General features: G+C 39.8%; 1 protein-coding gene and 1 long non-coding RNA gene across 4 annotated transcripts in view; both read left to right on the forward strand.

Moving 5' to 3' along the window:
* PARP4 (poly(ADP-ribose) polymerase family member 4) overlaps positions 1–23,173 on the forward strand; it is a 99,579-nt gene that overhangs the window by 40,812 nt on the left and 35,594 nt on the right. For all 3 annotated transcript variants that reach the window (XM_084878520.1, XM_084878522.1, XM_084878521.1), the window contains exons 16-21: positions 239–370; positions 3,188–3,274; positions 13,603–13,767; positions 14,719–14,765; positions 14,922–15,000; positions 19,536–19,673. In XM_084878520.1, the coding sequence (XP_084734646.1) occupies positions 239–370; positions 3,188–3,274; positions 13,603–13,767; positions 14,719–14,765; positions 14,922–15,000; positions 19,536–19,673 (648 nt within the window). The remainder of the gene's footprint in view (positions 1–238; positions 371–3,187; positions 3,275–13,602; positions 13,768–14,718; positions 14,766–14,921; positions 15,001–19,535; positions 19,674–23,173) is intronic.
* On the forward strand, positions 3,290–5,317 carry LOC311619936. Its single transcript, XR_014794609.1, has 2 exons — positions 3,290–4,891; positions 5,051–5,317. It is a non-coding gene; the product is annotated as an uncharacterized lncRNA (long non-coding RNA).

Raw genomic sequence — 23,173 nt, forward strand, 5'->3', positions numbered from 1 at the left:
TTTTTGGTTTAGTTATATAATAATTTTATCTGAGGGAGAAAGATTAAGATGTCACAAATTTGTACAGTATACTAGTTCTCAGTCTTAGTAAAAATATTGTTGTCAATGTTATCTAAAATGAGTTACTTTTTTAATGCCTGCGCATACGAAGAAGATATGTATAATAGTTTTCATTCACAGTTGTTCTGCAAATGGTTCCATATGGTTTCATCAAGTTTATGGATTTTTTTTTCTTTAGGTCATTGTTTTTCAGACATACACAAATCAGAGCCCTGTATCCATTGAGGCAAAGTATATCTTTCCTTTGGATGAGAAGGCCGCCATATGTGGTTTCCAAGCATTCATCAATGACAAACACATAGTGGGAGAGGTAAGGGGAGAAAATGCATGTGGCTGCTCTTTGGTTCTAAAGTCAGTTTTCCATTTACCCAAATCTTTATTTGCATCTCTAGAGTGTATGACTGAGTAGCAGCCTTATAAAACAAAAGGAATCTTTGAAGATCTAAGTACTTATGCAATTAGCCTCTTTTCATGAATCCCTCCTTGATTACCTCGTTTCACTCGAACTTGTCCACTCTTTATTGGTCAGTGCCTTGCAAATTGTTTGCCTGGGCACTTTCATATATATATATATATATATATATATATATATATATATATATATATATATATATATATACACTTTTTTTTACTTTCCCTCAGCCTCCCCTACCCCCTATCGCATACCCTCATCCCAACCCACAGTGTCTTGTGTCCATGGGTTGTGCTTATATGCATGTATACAAGTCATTTGGTTGATCTCTTTCCCCTCCCTTCCCAACACTCCCCAGCCTTCCCGCTGTAATTTGACAGTCTGTTCGATGCTTTACTGCCTCTGTATCTATCTTTTTGTTCATCAGATTGCCCATTGATGCATTCTCATCATTGATGTTTCTCTTTCTCTCTCCCCCCTCTCTGAAATCAATATATACTTTTGTGTGTGTGTATATATATATTTTACCATTTAGCAATTCATATATATATATATATATATATATATATATATATTACCATTCAGCAAGTTTACCATTTTACCATTGAGCAAGTTTGCATCTGCTTTAAATATATATATTTAAGATATATATATATTTTAATTATATATATGTATATATATTTAAAGCAGATGCAAACTTGCTCAGTGGTAAAATGAAGCATCCTATATAATAAAAGGCTAATATGCAAATCGACCAAATGAAGGAACAACTGGTCACTGTGATGCACACTGACCACCAGGGGATGAACACTCAATACAGGAGCTGCCCCCTGGTGGTCAGTGTGCTCCCACAGGGGGAGTGCCTCAGCCAGGAACCAGGCTCACAGCGGGCCAGTGCAGCAGTAGTGGCAGGAGCCTCTCCCACCTCCGTGGCAGTCAGACATCCCCTGAGGGCTCCTGGACTGAGGGTGCAAGCTGGGCTGAGGGATTCCCTGAGTGCATGAATTTTGTGCACTGGCCTCTAGCAAATAAATAAAAAGTCCAACTGAGCTGGGCTCTCAGTTCCCCTCACACATCTGTTTCTTGCTTCAATAGTGTTTGGACAGAACAGACCCAGGACACCCCTTCTTTCAGCCTCCAAGCACCCTCCAACTTCTTTTCCAGTCACCACCTTTAGAACCATTTCAGCCATTCTTGGCCTTTGAAATCAGCCTACACTGTGTTTTGAGCTTAACTTATTGCTAAGCAACCATGAGCTCCAAAATTCATCATTCTATTGAGGTGGAAGCCACTGTCAACTGCTTGGTCAACCTGCATTTGTGTATCTCTTACACATACTTCTCTCTGGGCTTCTAATTTGACCCCAACAATGTGGCTCTGGGGGGCATAGGAGTTGGCTAAAGGAAGCCGGAGCACACCAAGTGTCTCTTTAAGATCCATAACCAGTGTCTCAACCTCACCTCTCCCAGGACATGCAGAAGCCTTCCCAAGACTCAGGATGCTATGAAAGCATGGCCATGAAGAAGAACCAGAACCAGGCCCTTTGCCATGCCCTGGGTTCTAGGTTCTATCTGCACACACCCTCAATTTCCTGGAGAACCTGGATGAGGAGGTGAAACTCATCAAAAAGATAGACAACATCTGACCTATCTCTGTAGGCTGGCTGGTCCCCAGGCTGGGTTGGACAAATATCTCTTCTGAAGGCTCACTTTCAAACATGACTAGGAGCCACTGCAGCCCAGAGGACTTTCAGGGGGCACTCTGCATCTTCCTGGTGTCTGGCTTCTGCCTGAGTCTCTCCATGAAACCACTAAAATCCCTATAACCACCCTGGAGCTCTTTCCCATGCCTTGGACTAAATGGAAATGATTTTTTGCAGGAAAAAAAAAAAGTCAAACTCAAGTGAAGACTATTGTTATAACTGTAAAGAAAAATTATAACAAAAGAAGTAACAATTGATTCATTCTTTGTTTATTGTAAGTTTTAGCTCATAGTTGCAATAGTAACAAACATTTCATTAAATTTAAAATGTTCAATTATTACCTTTTTGTTCAACATAAAGTCCCAAACTCTTTTTTTCACTATTGACTTAAATATTTGGATCCCAACTTAAAGAGAATTCTCATTAGTTGGCCTTTTCTGATTCAAACTCTTATTATTTGATCATTGCCCTGGTCAGGAGCAGGAGCATTGATCCACCCACCAAAGGGTCGATGGTTTGGTTCCCAGCCAAGGGCGCTTGCCTGGGTTTCAGGTTCAATCCCCGGCCTCAGTCAGGGCACACGTGGGATGCAACCAATTGATGTGTCTCCCTCACATTTATTCTATGTTTTTCTCTTTCTCCCTCTCCTTCTCCCTCTTCCTCTCCCTTTCTCTCTCTCTCTCTCTCTCTCTCTCTCTCTCTCTCTCTCTCTCTCTCTCTCTCTCTCTCTCTTTCTCTCTTTTTCTCTTTTTCTCTCTTTCTCTCTCTCCTCCCTCCTCTTTCCCTCTCTCCCTCCCTTCTACTTTCTCTAAAAATAAATGAAAAATATCCTTGGGTGAGGATTAACAAAACAAACAAAAAGGAAATATCGATGATCATTTTATATATTTCCCTTTGTCTTAGACAAACACTTAGTTTTCTCTTTTTGCATAGGTTTTAATGATGAAGTTTTCCTTAGCAAAGTCTGAAGTCATTATTCATATTATGACTTGTATAAAAATAATCTTTTACAGATCAAAGAGAAGGAGGCTGCCCACCGAGAATACCGAGAAGCCATCAGCCAAGGCCATGGCGCTTACCTGATGGACCAGGATGCACCTGTAAGGCTGGACATTCACCCATTAGTCTAGCACACTTACTAGAAAAGGAAAATGAGTTGGAAAATTATTTGAAATATAAAATTCATACTAGAAACTAGGATAATTTAAATTATTTTCACTCTACACTTTCAGATGCTATTAGCAAGGGGAGGTCAAGCTGATCATACCCATTGGACTTATCTAAATAATGTGACCAAACAAATAAGAGCCATCTCTGTCATTGGGAACTGAATTTCCCAGAAGTGAAAATTTAAAAAAAACACATTTGAGATATATAATTTTCACCTTCTGATAAAAGAGTGTAATATAGCTCTGGCCAGTGCAACTCAGTCGGGCATTGACCCATGTAATACAAGATTGTGGGTTTGATCCCCACAAATCAGCCAATGAATGCATAAGTAAGTGGAACAACAAATTGATGTTTCTCTCTCTTTATCTCTCTCCCTTCCTCTTTTTCTAAAATAAGTGAGAAAGCCTGGCTGGTGTAATTAAGTGTTGACCTTTGAACCTGGAGGGCATGTGCCCAGGTTGGGGTTTTGATCCCCAGTGAGGGGCGTATAGGGGGCAACCATCTGATGATTCTCTCTCATCATAGATGTTTCTATCTCTCTCTCCCTCTCCCTTCCTCTCTGAAATCAATTACATATATACATTTAAAAATAATAATTTAAAAAATGTCTAATATATTTACACGTTTCCTAGAACTAAGCTCACAAGCAATTTATTCTATTTTCATTAAATCATAACCCAGGGAGGCATTTCTGCAGGATCCTGAGATATGTCCAGGTTCTGTTCTTTCTGATTATTTGTTTTCATAGGAATTAAATATGGAGAATCTGGAAGAAGGAACCGCTATCGTGTCCACTGGGTTTCTTTTCCTATATATAAAATGTTTTCAATGTGCCCTTGGTAGATACTAGATTGCAAGCAGTCAGCTTCTAATTAGTATCTCCTGAGTAGATAGATAGTTGTTTTTAAAGATAGGCCATAGGTTTTAGGCATCACTTCTGAGTAGTGTACATTGCCATAGTATTGTGAAAATTTGATGTTTGGTAGGGAAAGTTATTAAGATTAAAATAGATTTAAGGAATAAATGACTACTTTTCACATCTAAGATATCCATTTGCAGAATGGAGGGTAAGCAAGGAGAGATAATTGTTAACCAGTTACAGTCCCCTTGCTGAAGTGCATGTATTTAAAAAAGCCAGGCTTCTTTTGACAGACTGCCACTGAACAGTGTGGGGTTATTGTCACAAATGGATTGGTCTGCATGTTTCCTCCTTGATGCTAACATATTTCCCCAGGAATATGACCCACAAAAAAACTTTTTCAGAAAGGATATTTCTTATAGGTAAAGTTTAATCAGAACCATTGCTAACCCAAGCCTTTGGTTACTGTAGAGTGTATTTTGCCATCCAGTGAATATAATGTTCTCATACTATATTACATTAATAACATAATATATATAACAAATAAACATTATAAATTATTATACAGTTGACCCTTGAACAACATGAGTTTGAACTGCACAGGTCCACTTATACATAGATTTTTTTTTTTTTTAGTAAATATATTGAAAAAATTTTGGAGGCTTGTGACAATTGAAAAAACTCACAGGTAAAAAAAAAAAAAAAAAAAGTTCATGCCTAGCAAATAGCTCTGTATGTACACAGTTTCCTCAGTAAATGCCACCTAAGCTGTTGTTTACTTTTCATATTAAAATACTCTAATCCAGAAAAAAAAAAGAAAAAAAGAAAAAAAAGAAAAAACTCACAGGTGAACCATGTAGCCTAGAACACAGAAAAAAAGAAAAAAGAAAAGAAAGTTAGGTATGTCATGAATGTATAAAGTATATGTAGGTAAGGAAGAGAAGTGAGTAAACAGCAGGACTTACGGAAGAAGTGACAGCAAGCTAACTCTACTATTTTGTGCAAATTCCTCTGCATTTATGATAAGGACTGCCCTTAGCTATAAAGCTGCTTACCCATGAGCCTTGAAGGGAAAAGATAAAACCCACCTGCCAGTTTTTGCTCTTACAACAGGGGAGAGAAAAAAAAAAAAAAGCCTGGATAATGAGGACCCTTTTTCTGGATTGGTTTCATCACTTTGTCTCTGAAGTCGGGAAGGACCTTGCTTCAGCGACAAAGGGGCTGCCTTTAAAGTCCTTTTGACAGACAACGCCCTTGGCCACCTAGAACCCCATGTGTTCAGCCGGTGTCAGAGTAGTCTACTTTCCCCAGACACAAGTCTCTACCATCAGGAGACATAAGTAACTTTTTTAGAATTTAAAGTATTACAAATAGTAGTACATAAGTCTCCTTTTTTTCCCCATTGACCTTCCCCTCACCACCACCCTCCCACCTGTACATGCCCTCCCCCTACTGCTGTGTCTTGCGTCCATTGGTTATGCTTATATGCATGCATACTAGTCCTTCGGTTGATCTCTTACCTCCTCCCTCTCAATTCTCCCAGCGTTCCCGCTGTAGTTTCACAGTCTCTTTGATGCCTCTCTGCCTCTGTATCTATTTTTGTTCATCAGTTTATAATGTTATTTTTTAAAATATATTTTATTGATTTTGTACAGAGAGGAAGGGAGAGAGATAGAGAGTTAGAAACATCAATGAGAGTCATCGATCAGCTGCCTCTTGCACACCCCCTACTGGGGATATGCCCGCAACCAAGGCACATGCCCTTGACCGGAATCGAACCCGGGACCCTTCAGTCCCCAAGCCGACGCTCTATCCATTGAGCCAAACCGGTTTTGGCTATACTGTTCTTTATAATCCATAAATGAGTGAGGTATTTTTCTTTCACTAACTGGCTTATTTCACTTAGCATAATGCTCTCCAGTTCCATCCATGCTGTTGCAAATGGTAAGAATTCCTTCTTTTTTACAGCAGCTCAGTATTCCATTATGTAGATGTACCACAGTTTTCTTTTTTTTTTTTTAAACTTAATAAATTTTTATTGTTCAGATTATTACAATTGTTTCTCCTTTTCCCCCCCATAGCTTCCCTCCACCCGTTCCCACCCCACTCTCTACCCTTGTCCTCATCCATAGGTGTACGCTTTTTGTCCAGTCTCTTCCCGTACCCCCCACACCACTTTCCTCCTGAGAATTATCAATCCACTCCCATTCTTTGCTCCTGATTCTATTATATTCACCAGTTTATTCTGTTCCTCAGATTTTTAATTCACTTGATTTTTAGATTCACTTGTTGATAGATATGTATTTGTTGTTCATAATTTTTTTATTTTTTTAATAAATCTTTATTGTTCAGATTATTACAGGTGTTCCTCTCCCCCCCCCCCTTAGCTCCCCTCCACCTGATTCCCAACCTCACCTCACGCCCTTACCTCCACCACTGTCTTCATCCATAGATGAAAGATTTTCGACCAATCTCTTTCTGCACCCCTCAGACTCCTTCCCCTTGTGAATTGTTAGTCCAATCCCTTTCTATGTCCCTGATTCTATTATATTCACCAGTCCATTTTGTTCTTCAGATTTTTTTTTTATTCTCTTGATTTTTAGATTCGCTTGTTGGTAGGTATGTATTTGATGCCTTTTTGTTGTTCATAATTTTTTACCTTTACCTTTTTCTTCTTCTTCCTCTTCTTAAAGAATACCCTTCAACATTTCATGTAATCCTGGTTTGGTGTTGATGAACTCCTTTAACTTTTTCTTGTCTGTGAAGCTCTTTATCTGACCTTCAATTCTGAATGGTAGCTTTGCTGGGTAGAGTAATCTTGGTTGTAGGTTCTTGTTGTTCATCATTTTGAATATTTCTTGCCACTCCCTTCTGGCCTGCATAGTTTCTGTTGAGAAATCAGCTGACAGTCGTATGGGTGCTCCCTTGTAGGTAACTACCCTGTTTCCCCAAAAATAAGACAGTGTCTTATATTAATTTTTGCTCCCAAAGATGTGCTAAGTCTTATTTTCAGGGGATGTCTTATTTTTTCATGAAGAAGAATGAGGTGCACGTTTATTGTTAAATGAAAATAAAGGAAATTTATTACCTGTATATGGTACGGTAGTATGGTAGTTGTCAACACAAAGCAGACAAACTGTGAATCTTACAGTATCAAGAATTTACTCATTTATTCAATGACAATCATGTCATCATCTTCTGGAACATCATCCTAACAATCCAATTCCTGAATTTCCTGGTGAATTTCTTGTAACTTCTTTTCTTTCAGAATCAGTGGACCAAATCTCTCATGTTTAGCAATAGTATTCTGAGACAGAGACTAGGGGGGGCTTATTTTAGGAGGGATGCCTTATATTTCACTCAGAAGGAAACCTGTAAGTAGGTCTTATTTTTGGAGGATGTCTTATTTTCGGGGAAACACGGTAACTGTTTTCTCTTGCTGCTTTTAATATTCTCTCTTTGCTTTTGCTCTTGGCATTTTAATTATGATGTGTCTTGGTGTGGTCTTCTTTGAATTCCTTTTGTTTGGGGTTCTATCTGCTTCCTGGACTTATAAGTCTATTTTTTCACCAGGTGGCGGAAGTTTTCTGTCATTATTTCTTCAAATAGGTTTTCAGTATCTTGCTCTCTCTCTTCTTCTGGCACCCCCATGATTCTGATGTTGGTACCCTTGAAATTGTCCCAGAGGCTTCTTACACTATCTTCAAATTTTTGGATTCTTTTTGCTTTTCGGTTGAGTGTTTTTTGCTTCTTTGTATTTCAAATATTTGACTTGATTCTCTCATTTCTCTAGTCTGCTGTTGGGTCTCTATATAATATATATTTTTCTTATTTCAGTCAGTGTATGCTTAATTTCTAGTTGGTCCTTTTTCATATCCTTGAGGGTCTCATTGAATTTATTGGCCTTTTCTAGGAAATTCTTGAAAAACCCTATAACTGTAGTTTTGAACTCTATATCCAGTCATTTCTTTTCTTCCATTTCTTTACTTTGTGATCCGTTTCTTTGTCTCCGCGTTTTCGCTGCTTCCCTGAGTTGGTAGGGTGGCTTTGTGTGCTAGGTGTCCTATTTGGGCCAGTGGGTCAGTTACCTGAGGTGGACACTCTTGGTGCACCCCTTTGTGGACTGTGTGTACACCCTTGTAGTTAAGTCTTGATTGTTGTTGGTGTCCCTAGGAGGAATTGACCTCCAGACCAATTGGTTGTGAGGACCCGCTGTGTCTATAATGGAAGAACTGCTGTGCTGGAGACTCGCTTATGGGGCTGGACTTGCTTCAGTGGGGCTTTGGTGCTCACTGAGTCTGCCTCTTGAATGTGTCACTTATTTATGTGAGTAGTTGAAATCTGGTGTCATTTCACACTGACCACTAGGTACACTAGCTTCTGGATATCCAATGGGGTGCAGGTCAGCTACTGTCTGAGGCCACCAGCAGGAGCTACAGTGAGAACTGTAGTTTTCTCCTCTTTGCTTAGGGCTTGGAGGTTTTGGAGCTGTCTGACCAGAGCTGTAGTTTGTTTGGATAAACTGCAATAGGGCAGGCCATTTATATGCAAAAACTGCTGTGAGGAGCTTGGGTGGGTTTGTAGATTGTGCGGGGCGAAGTCTCAGGGCATCATTAGGCTAGAGCATGGCAAACAGCAATGGCTGTCAGTCAGCTGTTTCTGCATCTCCGCATTCCTAAGTCCCCATGTCCCACACCCCAGCACAGTAAACAATGATTGCTGGGCATATCTCTGCAAGAAAGCCACCCTCACTTTCCAACCTGATGGCAGACAATCCAGCTTCTTCCCATAGGAGTTTGGGTCTCCAGGGTCTCCCCAGAAACTGGAGTTCAGAGTAATTGGGAGCTTGTCTCCATTCAGGTGGAAAAAGCAGCGCACCCAGAAGCCCACTGCCAGCCCTATTCGTGCGCCTTCATACCTCAGCTTTTCAGCACTTGTGCAAGTCTCAATGCTCTTTCTCTTTTCTTCTAGTTGTAGAACTTCCACTCAGCCAGCTTTCCCATGGTTGTGGGTGACATATGTTTTGTCTTTTAGTATGCCGCCATCTGGGTTTCTCCCTGTACCACAGTTTTCTAATATTGATTCTACCAATCCATGAGCATGGTATATTCTTTCATTTGTTCATGTTTTCATCTACCTCCTTTTTCAGCATCCTAAAATTTTCTCAGTATAGGTCCTTTGTCTCCTTGGTTAAATTTATTCCTAGGTATCTTAATTTTTATGGTAATGGGATTGCTTTTTAAATTTATTTTTCAGTGAGTTCATTATTGGTGTATAGAAAGCCATAGACTTCTGGGTGTTGATTTTTTATCCTGCTATATTGCCCAATTCATTTATTAAGTCCAATAGTTTTTTGATGGTGTCTTTGGGGTTTTCTATGTACAATATCATGTCATCTGCAAATAGGAACAGTTTTACTTCTTTTTTTTTTTTTTTTTTTCCAATTTTGATGCCTTTTATTTCTTCTTGTTGTCTGATCATAGTGGATAGTACTTCCAGTACTATGTCAAACAGGAGTGGTGAGAGTGGACATCCTTGTCTTGTTCTTGTTTTTAGGGTAATGGTTTTAGTTTTTGCCCACTGAGTATGATGTTGGCTGTAGGTTTATCATATTTGTCTTTTAGTATGTTGAGGTATGATCCTTCTATTCCCACCTTGCTGAGCATTTTTATCAAGAAAGGTTGTTGGATTTTGTCAAATGCTTTTTATGCATCAATGGATATGATTATATGGTTTTTATCTCTCAGTTTGTTCATGTGATGTATCATTCATTGATTTTTCGGATATTGTACCATCCTTGCATTCCTGAGATAAATCCTACTTGGTCATGGTGTATGATCTTTCTACTATAATGCTGGATTTGATTTGCTAGAATTTTGTTGAGGATTTTGGTGTCTATGTTATGAGGGATATTGGCCTGTAATTCTCTTTCTTTGTAATGTCTTTATCTGGTTTTGGGATTAGGGTAGGGGTGTCGAACTCAATCAGAGGAGGGGCCAAAATCTAAAATCCAGCCTAAATCGTGGGCCGAATGGTTTACTGAACAGTCATAAACTGACAATGTCATAAACTGACAGCGGAGTGCAGTGATGACAGCGCGGTGCGGGCCACATTGCAAGGCCTGGCGGGTTGGATTTGGCCCGCGGGCCTTGTATTTGACACATGTGGATTAGGGTAATGCTGACTTCATAGAAAAAGCTTGAATTGCTCCTTCCTCTTGAATTTTTTGGAATAGTCTGGGGAAGGTAGGTTTATTTCTTCTTTGAATGTTTTATAGAACTCTCCTCTGAGGCCATTTGGTCCAGGGCATTTGTTTGTTGGAAATTTCTTCAGTTTCCTCCATAGTTATCAGCCTATTCAGATTTTTTAATCCTCCTGGTTGAGTTTTGGAAGGTCATATTTTTCTAGGAATATGTCCATTTTTTCTAGGTTAACCAGTTTGTTGGAATAGAGTTGCTCATAGTATTTATTAACGATTCTTCATATTTTTGTGGGGTCTGTTGTTATTTCATCTCTTTTGTTTCTGATTTTGTTTATTTGGGTCCTCTCTCTTTGCTTTTTGGTAAGCCTGGCTAGAGGTTCATCAATCCTGTTTATCCTGTCAAAGAGCCAGCTCCTGGTTTCATTAATTTTTATTTTTGTCTCTATGTCATTTATTTCCACTCTGATCTTTACTAGTTCCTTCCTTCTGCTCACACTGGGCTTTTCTTGTTGCTCTCTTTCTAATTCTCTTCAAGTTGCAGAGTTAGATGGTTTATTACCAGTTTTTCTTGTTTTTTGAAGTAGGTCTGTAATGCTATGAATTTTCTTCTCAGGATTACTTTCACTGTGTACCAGGATGTTTTTTTATGTCTTCTTTGATCTCTTTGGCAACCCACTCATTGTTTAAAAATATACTATTCAGCCTCCAACTGTTTGAATTTTTGTGATTTTTTTTTTACTGTAGTTGATTTCTAATTTTATGCCATTGTGATCTATCAGAGAACATGCTTGATATTATTTCAGTGCTCTTGAATTTGGAAAGACTTTGCCTGTGTCTCATATGTGGTCTAACTTTGAAAATGTCCCATGTGCCCTTGAGAAGAATGTATATTCTGCAGTTTTAGGTTGGAATGTTCTAAAGATGTCAATTAAGTCATCTGATCTAGTGAGTCATTTAGGATTGATTTTTCTTTGCTAATTTTATGTCTAGAGGATTTATCCAGTAATGTTGATGGAATATTAAAGTCCCCTACTATGATAGTGCTGCTGTCAATCTCTCCCCTCATATCTTTCAGAAGTATTTTAATGCATTTGAGTGCTCCTGCATTGGGTACATAAATGTTTACTAGAGTTATATCCTCTTGTTGTATCTATCCTTTAGAATTATGAAGTGGCTTTTCTTGTCTCTTGTTATGGTCTTCACTTTGAAGTCTATTTTGTCAGATGTAAGTTTCAATTATTCATGAGTGCTTTCGGCTTCTTTTATGACATAGATTCTTCTATGATATAGGCACTAGAACTAAAACAACAGTAGAAGGATTGGTACTATATGAAAGCAATTTTAGTGAAATAAAAAAACATTGACATAAACTTACAATATCAATAAATACTATATCATACTATATTATATATTTTCTTATGATTTTCTTAATGTTTGCTTTTCTATAGCTTACTTAATTGTAAGAATATAGTATATAATAGGTATAACATATAACTTTATGTTATCACTAGGGACCCTGTGCACAAATTCATGCACCTTGAAAGGAACTGTGGGCCCCGAGGCTACAGTGGGCCTAGGGGTGGGTCTCAGCTCATCCTCTGCACCCACACCCAGCCCCTCCTGCCACAGCCCCAAACCCCTGTCTGCCAGCATCCCCACTCCTGCTGCAGCTCTCACATGCTGATGGCATTGACCCCGCTTGCACCCACTGAAGGCGTGGAGCGATTGGGGCTGGCACCAGCAGCAGGTGTGATGGGGCCAGCTCTGCCAGTGGGTGCAAGCGGCATCTGCTGCCCCAATCGCCCCTCAAGAGCAGGGGGAGGTGGAGAAGCCCTCAGGAGTGATCAGGGCTTGCAGCTGCTGCTCACATCTGCAGATGGCACCAAGCAAATGGGACCAGCGCTGGGCACCAGCAGTGGGTGTGAGTGGCAGTTCTGGTGCCAGTTGTGGGTGTGAGCAGGGCCAGTGACAGCAGGGGTATGAGCAGCAGCTCACACACTGGCAACAGGTGCCCCCAACTTCCCTCCTCTGCCAGCCAGGTCACCCCTAACTGCCCTCCCCTGCAGGGTTGATCACCTCCAACTGCCCTCCCTTGTAGACCTGGTCCCTCTCAACTGCCCTCCCTTGTAGGCCTGGTCCCTCCCAACTGCTCTCCTCTGCTGGCCATCTTGTGGTGGCCATCTTGTGTCCACATGGGGGTAGGATCTTTGACCACATGGGGGCAGCCATCTTGTGTTTTGGAGTGATGGTCAATCTGCATATTACTCTTATTAGATAGGATAGAGGCCTGGTGCATGGGTAGGGGCCAGCTGGTTTGCCCTAAAGGGTGTCCCGGATCAGGGTGGGGGTTCCCTTGGGGTGTGGGGTGGGCTGAGCGAGAGGTCTGTGGTGGTATGCAGGCCAGCCATGCCCCCTAGCAACCCAAGTGGAGGCCCTGGAATTTGGGATTTATTTATCTTCTATAATTGAAACTTTGTAGACTTGAGCGGAGGCCTAGGCTGGCCAGGGTGTGTGAAAATCTTGGCTTCTGCTGCTGGGGAAACCCAAGCCTCTCAACTGCTCTCTGTGGCTGCAGCCATTTTGGTTGGGTTAATTTGCATACTCACTCTGTTGGTTGGTGGTCATGGCTGGTGGGAGTGGTTTGAGCAAAGTGATGGTTAATTTGCATGTTACTCTTTTATTAGGTAGGATTATTGATATCTTACTGAAAGAAAGTGAAATACCTCTCTCTAAAAAAATAAAGTGATAAATTTACTATAGGGGAAAAGAATTATGTGAAGGCCAAACTCATTGAAAACTGCTCTGGTTCCACAGCCACTGGCGGAACTGGTATTGGAGGCTATGGAGGTCAGAGAAACCTGGAAGGTTCTTTCAGGAAGGGCAGCGTGGAGGGGTCCTTGCCTGTGAGGCCTCTGGGGTGAAGAGGCCACTGAGTGAAGTTCCCTAGTCCAGACAGGTCCTGCTGCCTGGGGGCCTCCTCTTCCTGTGCCCCTTTTAGACGTCACCCTGTCCCACCACTGGGGAGCGGCTTTAAGAGTCCCCTTTTGCACCACCAGTGCTTGGCTTGTAGGCTCTATCCTTGTTTTCTGAGGAAGAATCTGGCAGGATGAAATTCCAGTAGTTCATGTAATAGGGTTAACTAGCATAGAGTGGATATGCATTTGAGCCACAAGCTAAGTAACATATTTCTGTCACAGGATGTCTTTACTGTGAGTGTTGGAAACTTACCCCCCAAGGCTAAGGTTCTTATCAAAATAACCTACATCACGGAACTCAGTATCCAAGGTACTGTGGCCGTCTTCTTCATGCCCGCCTCCGTCGCACCCTGGCAACAGGACAAGGCTTTGAAAGAAAATACCCAGGTTCGTGTGCTTAAGATAAGATTTAAAGGACCCTTTGTGTGTGTGTGTGTGTGTGTGTGTGTGTGTGTGTGTGTGTCTATACTTCTCTCTGAGTATATCTATTGAGTGTGTGATTTATGCACAAGGAAGAAAAAATGCATATAATGCAAAGTATCCATATAATGTTTATAAAACAAAAAGAATAAAGACAAATATGCTTAATGGGGATATTTTTAATTCTGTTTAGTCACTTTAACAAGTTTGTATGTATGTTATACGTTTATCATTAAGAATTCAGAGAAGCCCACAGAATACAAAAACGAAAAGAGGAAAATATGTATTTGTGGGGTTTTTTTGGTTAATCCTCACCCAAGGATATTTTTCTATTGATTTTTTTAGGGAGAGTAGAAGAGAGAGGGAAAGACCAAGAGAAACATCGATAGTGAGAGAAACATGTTGTTTGGTTGCCTCCTGTTGAATCCCTGACCAGGACTCGGGCCAGGAAGGAGCCTACAACCACGTATGTGTCCTTGACTGGAATCGAACCCAGGACCCTTTCGTTCACAGGCCGACACTCTATCCATTGAGCCAAACCAGCTAGGACAAAGAGGAAAATTCAAACCATCCTTAATTCCATCGCCAGACATTGTAGCCCAAAGCTACTGATTAACACTTTGGTTTTTATCTACTCAGACTTCCTATTCTGTATGTATTTATAAATTGTGTGTATATGTACATGTGTGTTTGTGTGTGTATATATAGTTGAAAGGTCATAAATTATCCTGATTATCACTTATCTTTTAGAACTCACTGACATTTCATGAACAAATGGTCAATGTCTCCCTACTGCAAAGTGAGACCAGGTCTCATTGCTGCAATAGGTTGTGGCCTTGATGACATTACATTCAGTTCAGTCTTACTGTAAAACTTGATACTTATACATATGTGTGTGGGTTGTTTTTTTTTTAACAGGATACAGTAGAGAAGATTTGTATAAAGGAAATAGGAACACAGCAAAGGTTAGTATCTAAAATATAAAACCTGACAATAATACAGTGGGCATTAGTTTTTTTATGGCTTAATTTTTCATTTAAAATTATGTAAAATAAACACAAGTAGCTGTTTAACATTAAGATATTATTAGACTAAGACAACTTTCTCTTCGTTTTTGGTAGCTTCTCTCTGAGTATGTCTATTGAGATGCCATATGTGATTGAATTCATTTCTAGTGATACACATGAACTGAAAAAAAAGGTCAGTAAATCTTTGCTTTATTTCTTAAGAGCTCTTATTTTAACATTAATTTTATGTTATAAAAGAAGGCAGGTACAAGGTCTAAAAAGTGAAATACTGAAGATAGCTTCTTACAAGCAGCAGCAGTCCCAAGACAGTGAACTACTTTCATATTTTAGCTCTTTCCTGGTGGCCTCCAAAGTTTTAAATAATTTTTTTTTTTTGCTGTTTGTTCTTGATTCATCCGTTTCAGGAAAATTTATGGTATACGAAAATTTAAGTCCCTTACCTTCTGCATTCCCTTCACTCCCCACTTTTTCTCTCCCCTTCATTCCAAAAGTTATATTAAAATTTTTGGTTAAATCAAGTCAATGTTTACATTATTATTACTGTTAAATGATATTCACTATTGAACCAAGAAATGTATTATGATTATAAGTATACTAGGCACCTGTTGCAGGAATATTCCTGCAAGACTTCCAGTGGGCTTCCCTCTGTCACCGCCAGCTCTCCTGCCCCCCCCCCCCCACCTCTTCCACTGCGTGCCTCATGCCCAACCCACAGCGCCCACCGCTTCTGGGGCCACGCCCTTCCCACATGACCTGCCACGCCCACTGCCTCCCGCCACTGCCTCCGCCACTGCCACCTCCTGCCTCCATGGCCACGCACACCGGAGCTTTCCCTCCAGCAGCCGCAGCCGCCTTGCTTTCCACTTTCCCTTCCTCTTCCTTCTATGCTGTTTTCAGTCTTCACTCTTCCCTTCCTCCTTCCACATATGCAAATTAACCACCATCTTTGGTGGGTTAATTTGCATACTCTCTCTGATTGGCTTGTGGGCGTGGTGGAGTGGTGGTTAATTTGCATATTGCTCTATTATTAGGTTAGATTCTTTTGTTTTTACCTCTTTATATAGTGTTTCCTAGGGAAAATTGCATTTTTCATTTGCTTAGACATCTAGGACAATTCTTCACATATGCTAACACATAGATTAAAACTCCTCTTGAATGCTTCAAAGAATCCATTAATTTATGTCCCCTCTAATAGATATCCTGCCTCTTCTCTTCACTCCACCCAGCTTGACTACTGTGGCACCGCTGTTAACAGGTCTTATCTTTATCCTCTTTCTTGTTTTGTTCTCTCCATTTGGCAGAGCACAACCTCATTTCTTTCCTGAGTAAGAAGGATGGGCAGCAGGTTTTTTTCTCTCTTCTTCCTTCCTCTCTGAAATCAATTAAAAAAAATTTTTTTAAAAAAAGAGAAGGATGGGCAGTAATGTTGGAAGATATCCTTATCCCTTGTGCTGCTCTTGGTGAGGTGCTTAATCCTGGTTGGAAATCATCTTCTCTTAGGATATTGAAAACATTGTCTTCTAGCTTCTACCCTGTTTCCCCCAAAATAAGACAGTGTCTTATATTAATTTTTTCTCCCAAAGTTGCGCTAGGTCTTATTTTCAGGGGATGTCTTATCTTTCCATGTGCTAGGTCTTATTTTCAGAGGATGTCTTATTTTCGGGGAAACACAGTAACATTACTTTTGAAAAGTTAAATGATATTTGTATCTCCCATTCTTTGCCTTTAGTCTGTTATGTTTTGTGTGTGTGTGTGTGTGTTTAATTCTGCAAGAATTTCAGATCTTTTTATCTCTGTATTCTGAAATTCTACAATAATGTGATATTCATTCATTGTGTGTAACTCATGGACTTGAGTTCTGGGAAATTTTATTATACTTTTAAAAAGTAAGTTGGTTCTCTCTCTTTCACCATTCTGCATACCTTTCAGTCAAATGTCCTTAAATTGAGACCCTTATTTTCTTATGTTTTATCTTCTATTGCCCATTTTCTTGTCTTTTTGTTTTTTTCTGGGTGATTTTTCTAAATTCTAAATTTAACTGAAATGTTTATTTTAGTTCTCATATATTTTTGTTTATAGGACGTCTTTTGTATTTATTTCTCTTTTATAGAATTTTTGTGTGTTTCACAGATGCATTAGCATCTCTTTCATCTCTCTGAAAGCATTTACAACTTTTTTTCCCTTCTATTTTCTGTATTGTGTCTCCTTTCTTTTAGTTCCTTCTGGCTTTTTGTTTGTTTGGTCTACATATGTCAGGTTAGAGCAGGGGTATATAAACATCCAGGGGAAAAAAACCTTTTTCCTGGATGTTTATAAAATCATTCGTAGACCATACAAAATTATCAACTTAAAAATGAGCCTACTGTGTTTGGTCAAACATTTCATTAACTCACCCCTAATACTTTGGCAGGGCCAGACCAAATGATTTCAAGGGCCTTATACGGCTCATGGGCTGGATATTCCCCACCCCTGGGTTAGAGGCTTTTCCTCAAATGTGTGGATGACTTGTCTGTGTTCATCTTTAAATGAGACATGAGAAAGCCAGTTAGATGCTCTGAGGTGAGTGAAGTGAGTGTACCAAGGCCTGCATCAAAGGCCACTGGCAGCTGTGTAGTGTGAGTATTGTGGAGGTGTTTTAGCCATTTCTGTGGTTATTCAGAACACCTCTAGGATATTTATAAAGTATTGACAGGGAGGGCAACTAAGGGTCCTATGTTTTGGGATGCTGCCTCTCAGTGCAATGTCATTTGCAGCCCTATATTCCTGTGCTCCATTATGATACCCATGTCTGGATTCCATTTTATTGAATTTCTCTGAGTAATAAATCTCTAATTTTCTTTAGTGAGAGAATAGGGTGCTACTTCTTGGTGCCAGTTACTTGATTTTTTAGAGGGCCTGAAGGTTCAACAGTTTAGTACACAGCGTGTTCACGAACACTGGTTCCTACAGTACCTCATCTGCACTCAGGTTGCTGCAGGACCACTGAGTCCACTGCTGAGGTCATGCCTTTCCATGTCACGGAGGATGGTTTCCAACCCAGGACTAAGTACCCCACCAAGGGATCAAGAGTAGCATTTAGAATAAGTATATTTTCAGATATTGCTGCCCGTCACTCTTACTCAGTGGTCACTTCCTCCACACTGGCTAGGTCACTTACTATGCCGCTATGGATTTCCCATCCTCTTAAATGTATTGACATAGCTTGTCTGCTATTATCTTTGCTCCTGTTATCAATATCTTTATGGGTTTACACACTTTTTATTGTTTCCCTTTTATAATAGGGAATTTTAGGATTTTGCATTTGGGAATGGAGGTAGCCACATAGATTTAATTCATCCTGAAGAAGAAGTCCTTGGCATCAGATAGCTTTTGCTTTGTGTTTCAACACTACAAACATGTGTTATTTCTCATAGTTTTTGGGGTGGCTGGGCAGTTCTCTGCTGGGCTGGCTTCCCTGGAACTAGATGGTCTACAAGGTCTACAATGGTCTCACGCACATACCTGGCCAGGTGTCAGCTGGGGTGATAACCATGTGTCTCTTGTCACCCAGCAGGTGAGCTCAGGTTCATTTATATAGTAACAGAAGATTTCACAGCCCTAGCACAAACAACACTTTACAAGATTCTGTCTGCCTCATGTCTGCTGATATCCCATTGGCCAAAGCAAGTCACATGGCAAACTCTAGACTCTAGGGCAGAGGAAGAAATGCCACCTTTTGACAGGAGGAGCTGAAAATCACATTGCAAAGGGGCAAGCACACCAGAATGGAAAGAATCTGTGACCATTTAATAAGTTACCACGTTGCCTTTATGACTTTAAATCCTAACATCTACATTTTTAAAGTGGTTTTTTAAATTGTTTATTGATGTTTAGGGAGAGAGGAAAGGAAAGAGAAAGAAGAACATTGATGTGAGGGCGCAACATCAATTGATTGCCTCCTGCACACTCCCTACCAGGGATCAAGTCTGAAAACTGGGCATGCGCCCTTGACCAGGAATCAAGCCTACAACCACCTGGTGCACAGGATGACACCCAACCAACTGAGCCACGCTGACCAAAGTTTAAAGTAATTTTATATTGGCCCAGGATGGGTAGCTCAGTTGGTTAGAACATCATACTGATATGCTAAGGTTGTGGGTTTGATCTCTATTCAGGGCACATACAAGAAGCAATTAATGAATATATAAATAAGTGGAACAACAAATACTGTAGATGTTTCTCTCTCCCTCTCTCTCCGCCCCTCTTTCCCTCTCTTTCTCAAATCAATAAAAAAATATTTTTAAAAGTTTAAAGGGATTTTACACTTATAAAAATATATTTTTTAAAGAAGATATAATTCTAAGATTTCTGTTGAATGTTCCATTTTGCTATTCTAAGTTATGACCATCTGATATACTTTCTATTATCTCCAGAGAAGTCTAACTGAATTCACAAATCTATCATCTTTGGACCCAGGGTTTGAGATTGTTTCAAACTTACCTAAATTTGACTATTTATATAAACCTTAGAATATCAGGAGGATAAGTGATAAGATAATTGTCACACTTCTAAAATTACAGTTCATAATTTTAGAATTTATTACTACATTGTTGATTCTTAGTGGAGTTATATAACTTATGCAAGACTTTGCTACTTGTCAATAAGTGCATATTGATAGTATAGTATTATTCCATTACTTACTTTGTTGTCTTGGCTCTTTGTTTGTAGGTTACAGACTGCAAAGCTGTGATTAGCACTGTGGACGGGAGCTCCTTAGACAGCAGTGGATTTTCTCTTCACATCGGTTTGTCTGATGCATATCTTCCAAGAATGTGGGTTGAAAAACATCCAGAAAAAGAAAGCGAGGTATAGTTCTTTTTACTTAAAACTAGGAAATTATTGAAAAAATATTTCAGAATAAATTATTTAAACTTATAAATTATTGCCAATCTTGAAAACTAGCATTACTAAATGAGTTCTTCCCACCCCAAGATTCTGCAACTAAAAATACTGATGATATCAAGCATGATAGACAACCTCAGATGTGGCTCAGTTCCTTGTAAAGATTGTAATTTTTTTTTTTAACACTATTTTTCTTTTTTTTTTAAATATATTTTATTGATTTTTCACAGAGAGGAAGAGAGAGGGATAGAGAGTTAGAAACATCGATGAGAGAGAATCATCGACCAGCTGCCTCTTGCACACCCCCTACTGGGGATGTGCCCGCAACCAAGGTACATGCCCTTGCCCGGAATCGAACTCGGGACCTTTCAGTCCGCAGGCCGACGCTCTATCCACTGAGCCAAACCGGTCCTGGCAAGATTGTAATTTTTACCTTAATCCCCAAAAAGGAAAATCTGCCTTCACATATTACACTGATTTGCCTTTGTAGTTTTTATAGCTTTTAAACATTGATACTATAAAAACAGATACAAAATTATTTATGGCCATATGATCTTTTTTTTTTTTTTTATTGATTTGAGAAAGGAAGGGAGAGGGAGAGAGAGAGAAACATCAATGATGAGAGAGAATCATTGATCGGCTGCCTCCTGCACTCTCCCTACTGGAAATTGAGCCCGCAACCCAGGCATGTGCCCTTGACTGGAATTGAACCCAGGACCCCTCGGTCCGCAGGCCGATGCTCTATCCACTGAACCAAACCAGCTAGGGCCATATAATCATTTTGTATGGCTGAGACAAAGAATCTCTTCTTATTAAAATAAAATTTGTAAAAGAGATCAGCAAGATGGTTGAATAAAATGTCCCTTGCATATATTTCCCCACCAAAAATAATTTGGCATCTATCTATCTATCTATCCATCCTGCCTGTGTAAATGTTTGAGATCCAGGTAGGAGACTGTGAAATCCCAGTGCAGTCCAAGACCTGCAGAGAGTCATTTTGCACCCAGGCAGCCCCACCCAGGTAGTGGCTCACTGACTTGGTCCCAGTTGATGAAATAGAAGAAGCTTCATGTCCCTGAGAAACTAGCTATGGCCTGGTTTGGCTTGGACCTGTCATTAGCACCCTATGCCGTGGGACTCAGGAAGTCAGGTCCATCTGTGCATCAGGTAATAGGCATATAATACTTGGTCCCAGCTGTGGACCCGGATGTGGCCAATGAACTGGCTCTAAGCACTAAGGGACCCCCTGGAGATAAGGCCCGCCACACTCAGTTAACATATAAAAATCAGTCATATTTCTGTACACTAACATTGAACTTACTTTTTAAAAAAAATATATTTTATTGATTTTTTACAGAGAGTATGGGCGAGGGATAGAGAGTTAGAAATATCCATCAGCTGCCTCCTACACACTCCCTACTGGGTATGTGTCCACAACCAAGGTACATGCCCTTGGCTGGAATCGAACCTGGGACCCTTGAGTCCACAGGCCGACACTCTATCCACTGAGCCAAATGGTTAGGGCAACATTGAACTTTCTGAAAAGGAGATAAAATGAACAGACTGTCAAATTATAGCAGGAAGGCTGGGGAGTGTTGGGGAGGGGGAAAAAGAGATCAACTGAAGGACTTGTATGCACAACCAATGGACACAAAGGGTGGGATGAGGGCATACGACAGTGTATAGGGGAGGCTGGGGGAAGGAGATTGGGAGCAGGGGGAGATATATATACTACTTTAAACAAGAAAAAAATAAATATAAAAAAGAAAAAAAGAAATAAAACAATCTATTTACAGTAGCATCAAAAACAATAAAATACTTAGAAATAAATTTAACCAAGATCTGTACACTAAGAACTATAGACATTGATAAAAGTAATTGAAGCAGAGACAGATAAATGAAAAGATATCCCATGATGGAACCACAAAACAACATGAATAGCCAGAGAAATCGTGAGAAAGAAGAACAAAGCTGGAACCATCACACTTTCTGATTTCACAAAGCTACAATAATTATAAAGACACACAGACTATTGGAACAGAATTGAGAGCCCAGAAGTTAACCCATGCATATACTGTCAATGAATATTTGACAAGGGAGTCAAGAATACTCAATGAAGAAAGGGTCTTTTCAATAAATGGTTTTTGGGAAAACTAGATATCTATGTATCTTTTGAAATTGGACTCCTATCACACCACTCATAGAACTAACTCAAAATGGATTGAAGGCTTAAGTTTAAGTTCTAAACTGTGTAACTTCTGTAAGGAAACAGGGAGAAGCTCCTTGATGTTGGTCTTACTAACAAGTTTTTGGATGACACCAAAACACAAGCAACAAAAGCAAAAATAAACAAGTAGAACTACAAAAACATTTTTTTCTACACAACAAAGGAAACCATCAACAAAATCAAGAGGCAGCCATGCTATGGGATAAAATATTTGCTCAGTTCTCCAATTCTTCCATGCCAAACAATTTGGTTTCATGGAAAAAAATGTCTCAGTTGTTGACCAAAACTTCAGTTTTGGACCTGACAACCCTTTCATGCTGATACCTCAGGATGGCCAAAAAGTATCTCTCAGGCAACAAACAAAGGAGAGAATGTTTTTGTTGCTGGTGAAATCATTAGCACAATTTTTAAATAGAAAGAGGCCATCAAGTGTGCTAATGTAGCCAAGGGTGTGAAAGTGCTCACAAAACAACAATCACAAGCAATTGAAGGTAGAAAAAAGCAGTTAACTTGTGACAGCATTTCAGAAGCAGTGATGTGTGAAAGAAAACAAGAAAGATTAAAACAAAGCATCACTTGTGGGTCTCGGAACTGATTAATGCCATTTACATTATTTCTAATGGGGAAGAATGATTTGGTTTTTGGACACATCTACTTTTTGAACAGCTTTCCAGAATGAATTAAGTTCAAGAACCGTTGTTTCACTCTCTATATATCTCATGAGGGGTTAATATCTAAAATATGTAAGAAACTCATACAACTCAACAGCAAAAGCACTAATAATCTGATTTTAAAATAGGCAGAGGACTTGAATAGAGATTTTCCTAAAGAGGATATACAGATGGCTAATAAGTACATGGGGAAAAAATGCACAACTTCACCATTCAATAGGGAAATGCAAATCAAAACCACAAAGAGGTACCACCTCACACCTGTTTGAATGGCTATCAGCAAAGAGACAAAAGACAACAAGTGTTGGAAAGACAAGTGGAAGAAAAGGGAATTCTTTTTTTTTTTTTTTTTTTTAATAAGTTTTTATTTTTCATATTATTACAAATGTTCCTTCCCCCCTCCCCCACCATTGCTCTCCTCCACCAGGTTCCCACCCCACCCTCTGCCCTTTCCCCTCTCCCCATTGTCCTCATCCATAGGTGCACAGTTTATGTTCAGTCTCTTCCCAGGCCCCCCTCTCCCCTTTTCCCCAAGAATCGTCAGTTCACTCCCCTTCCATACCTCT

Source organism: Pipistrellus hanaki (genome assembly GCF_964339955.1).
Source record: "Pipistrellus hanaki genome assembly, chromosome: 3".
In the NCBI taxonomy this organism is placed as follows: Eukaryota; Metazoa; Chordata; class Mammalia; order Chiroptera; family Vespertilionidae; genus Pipistrellus; species Pipistrellus hanaki.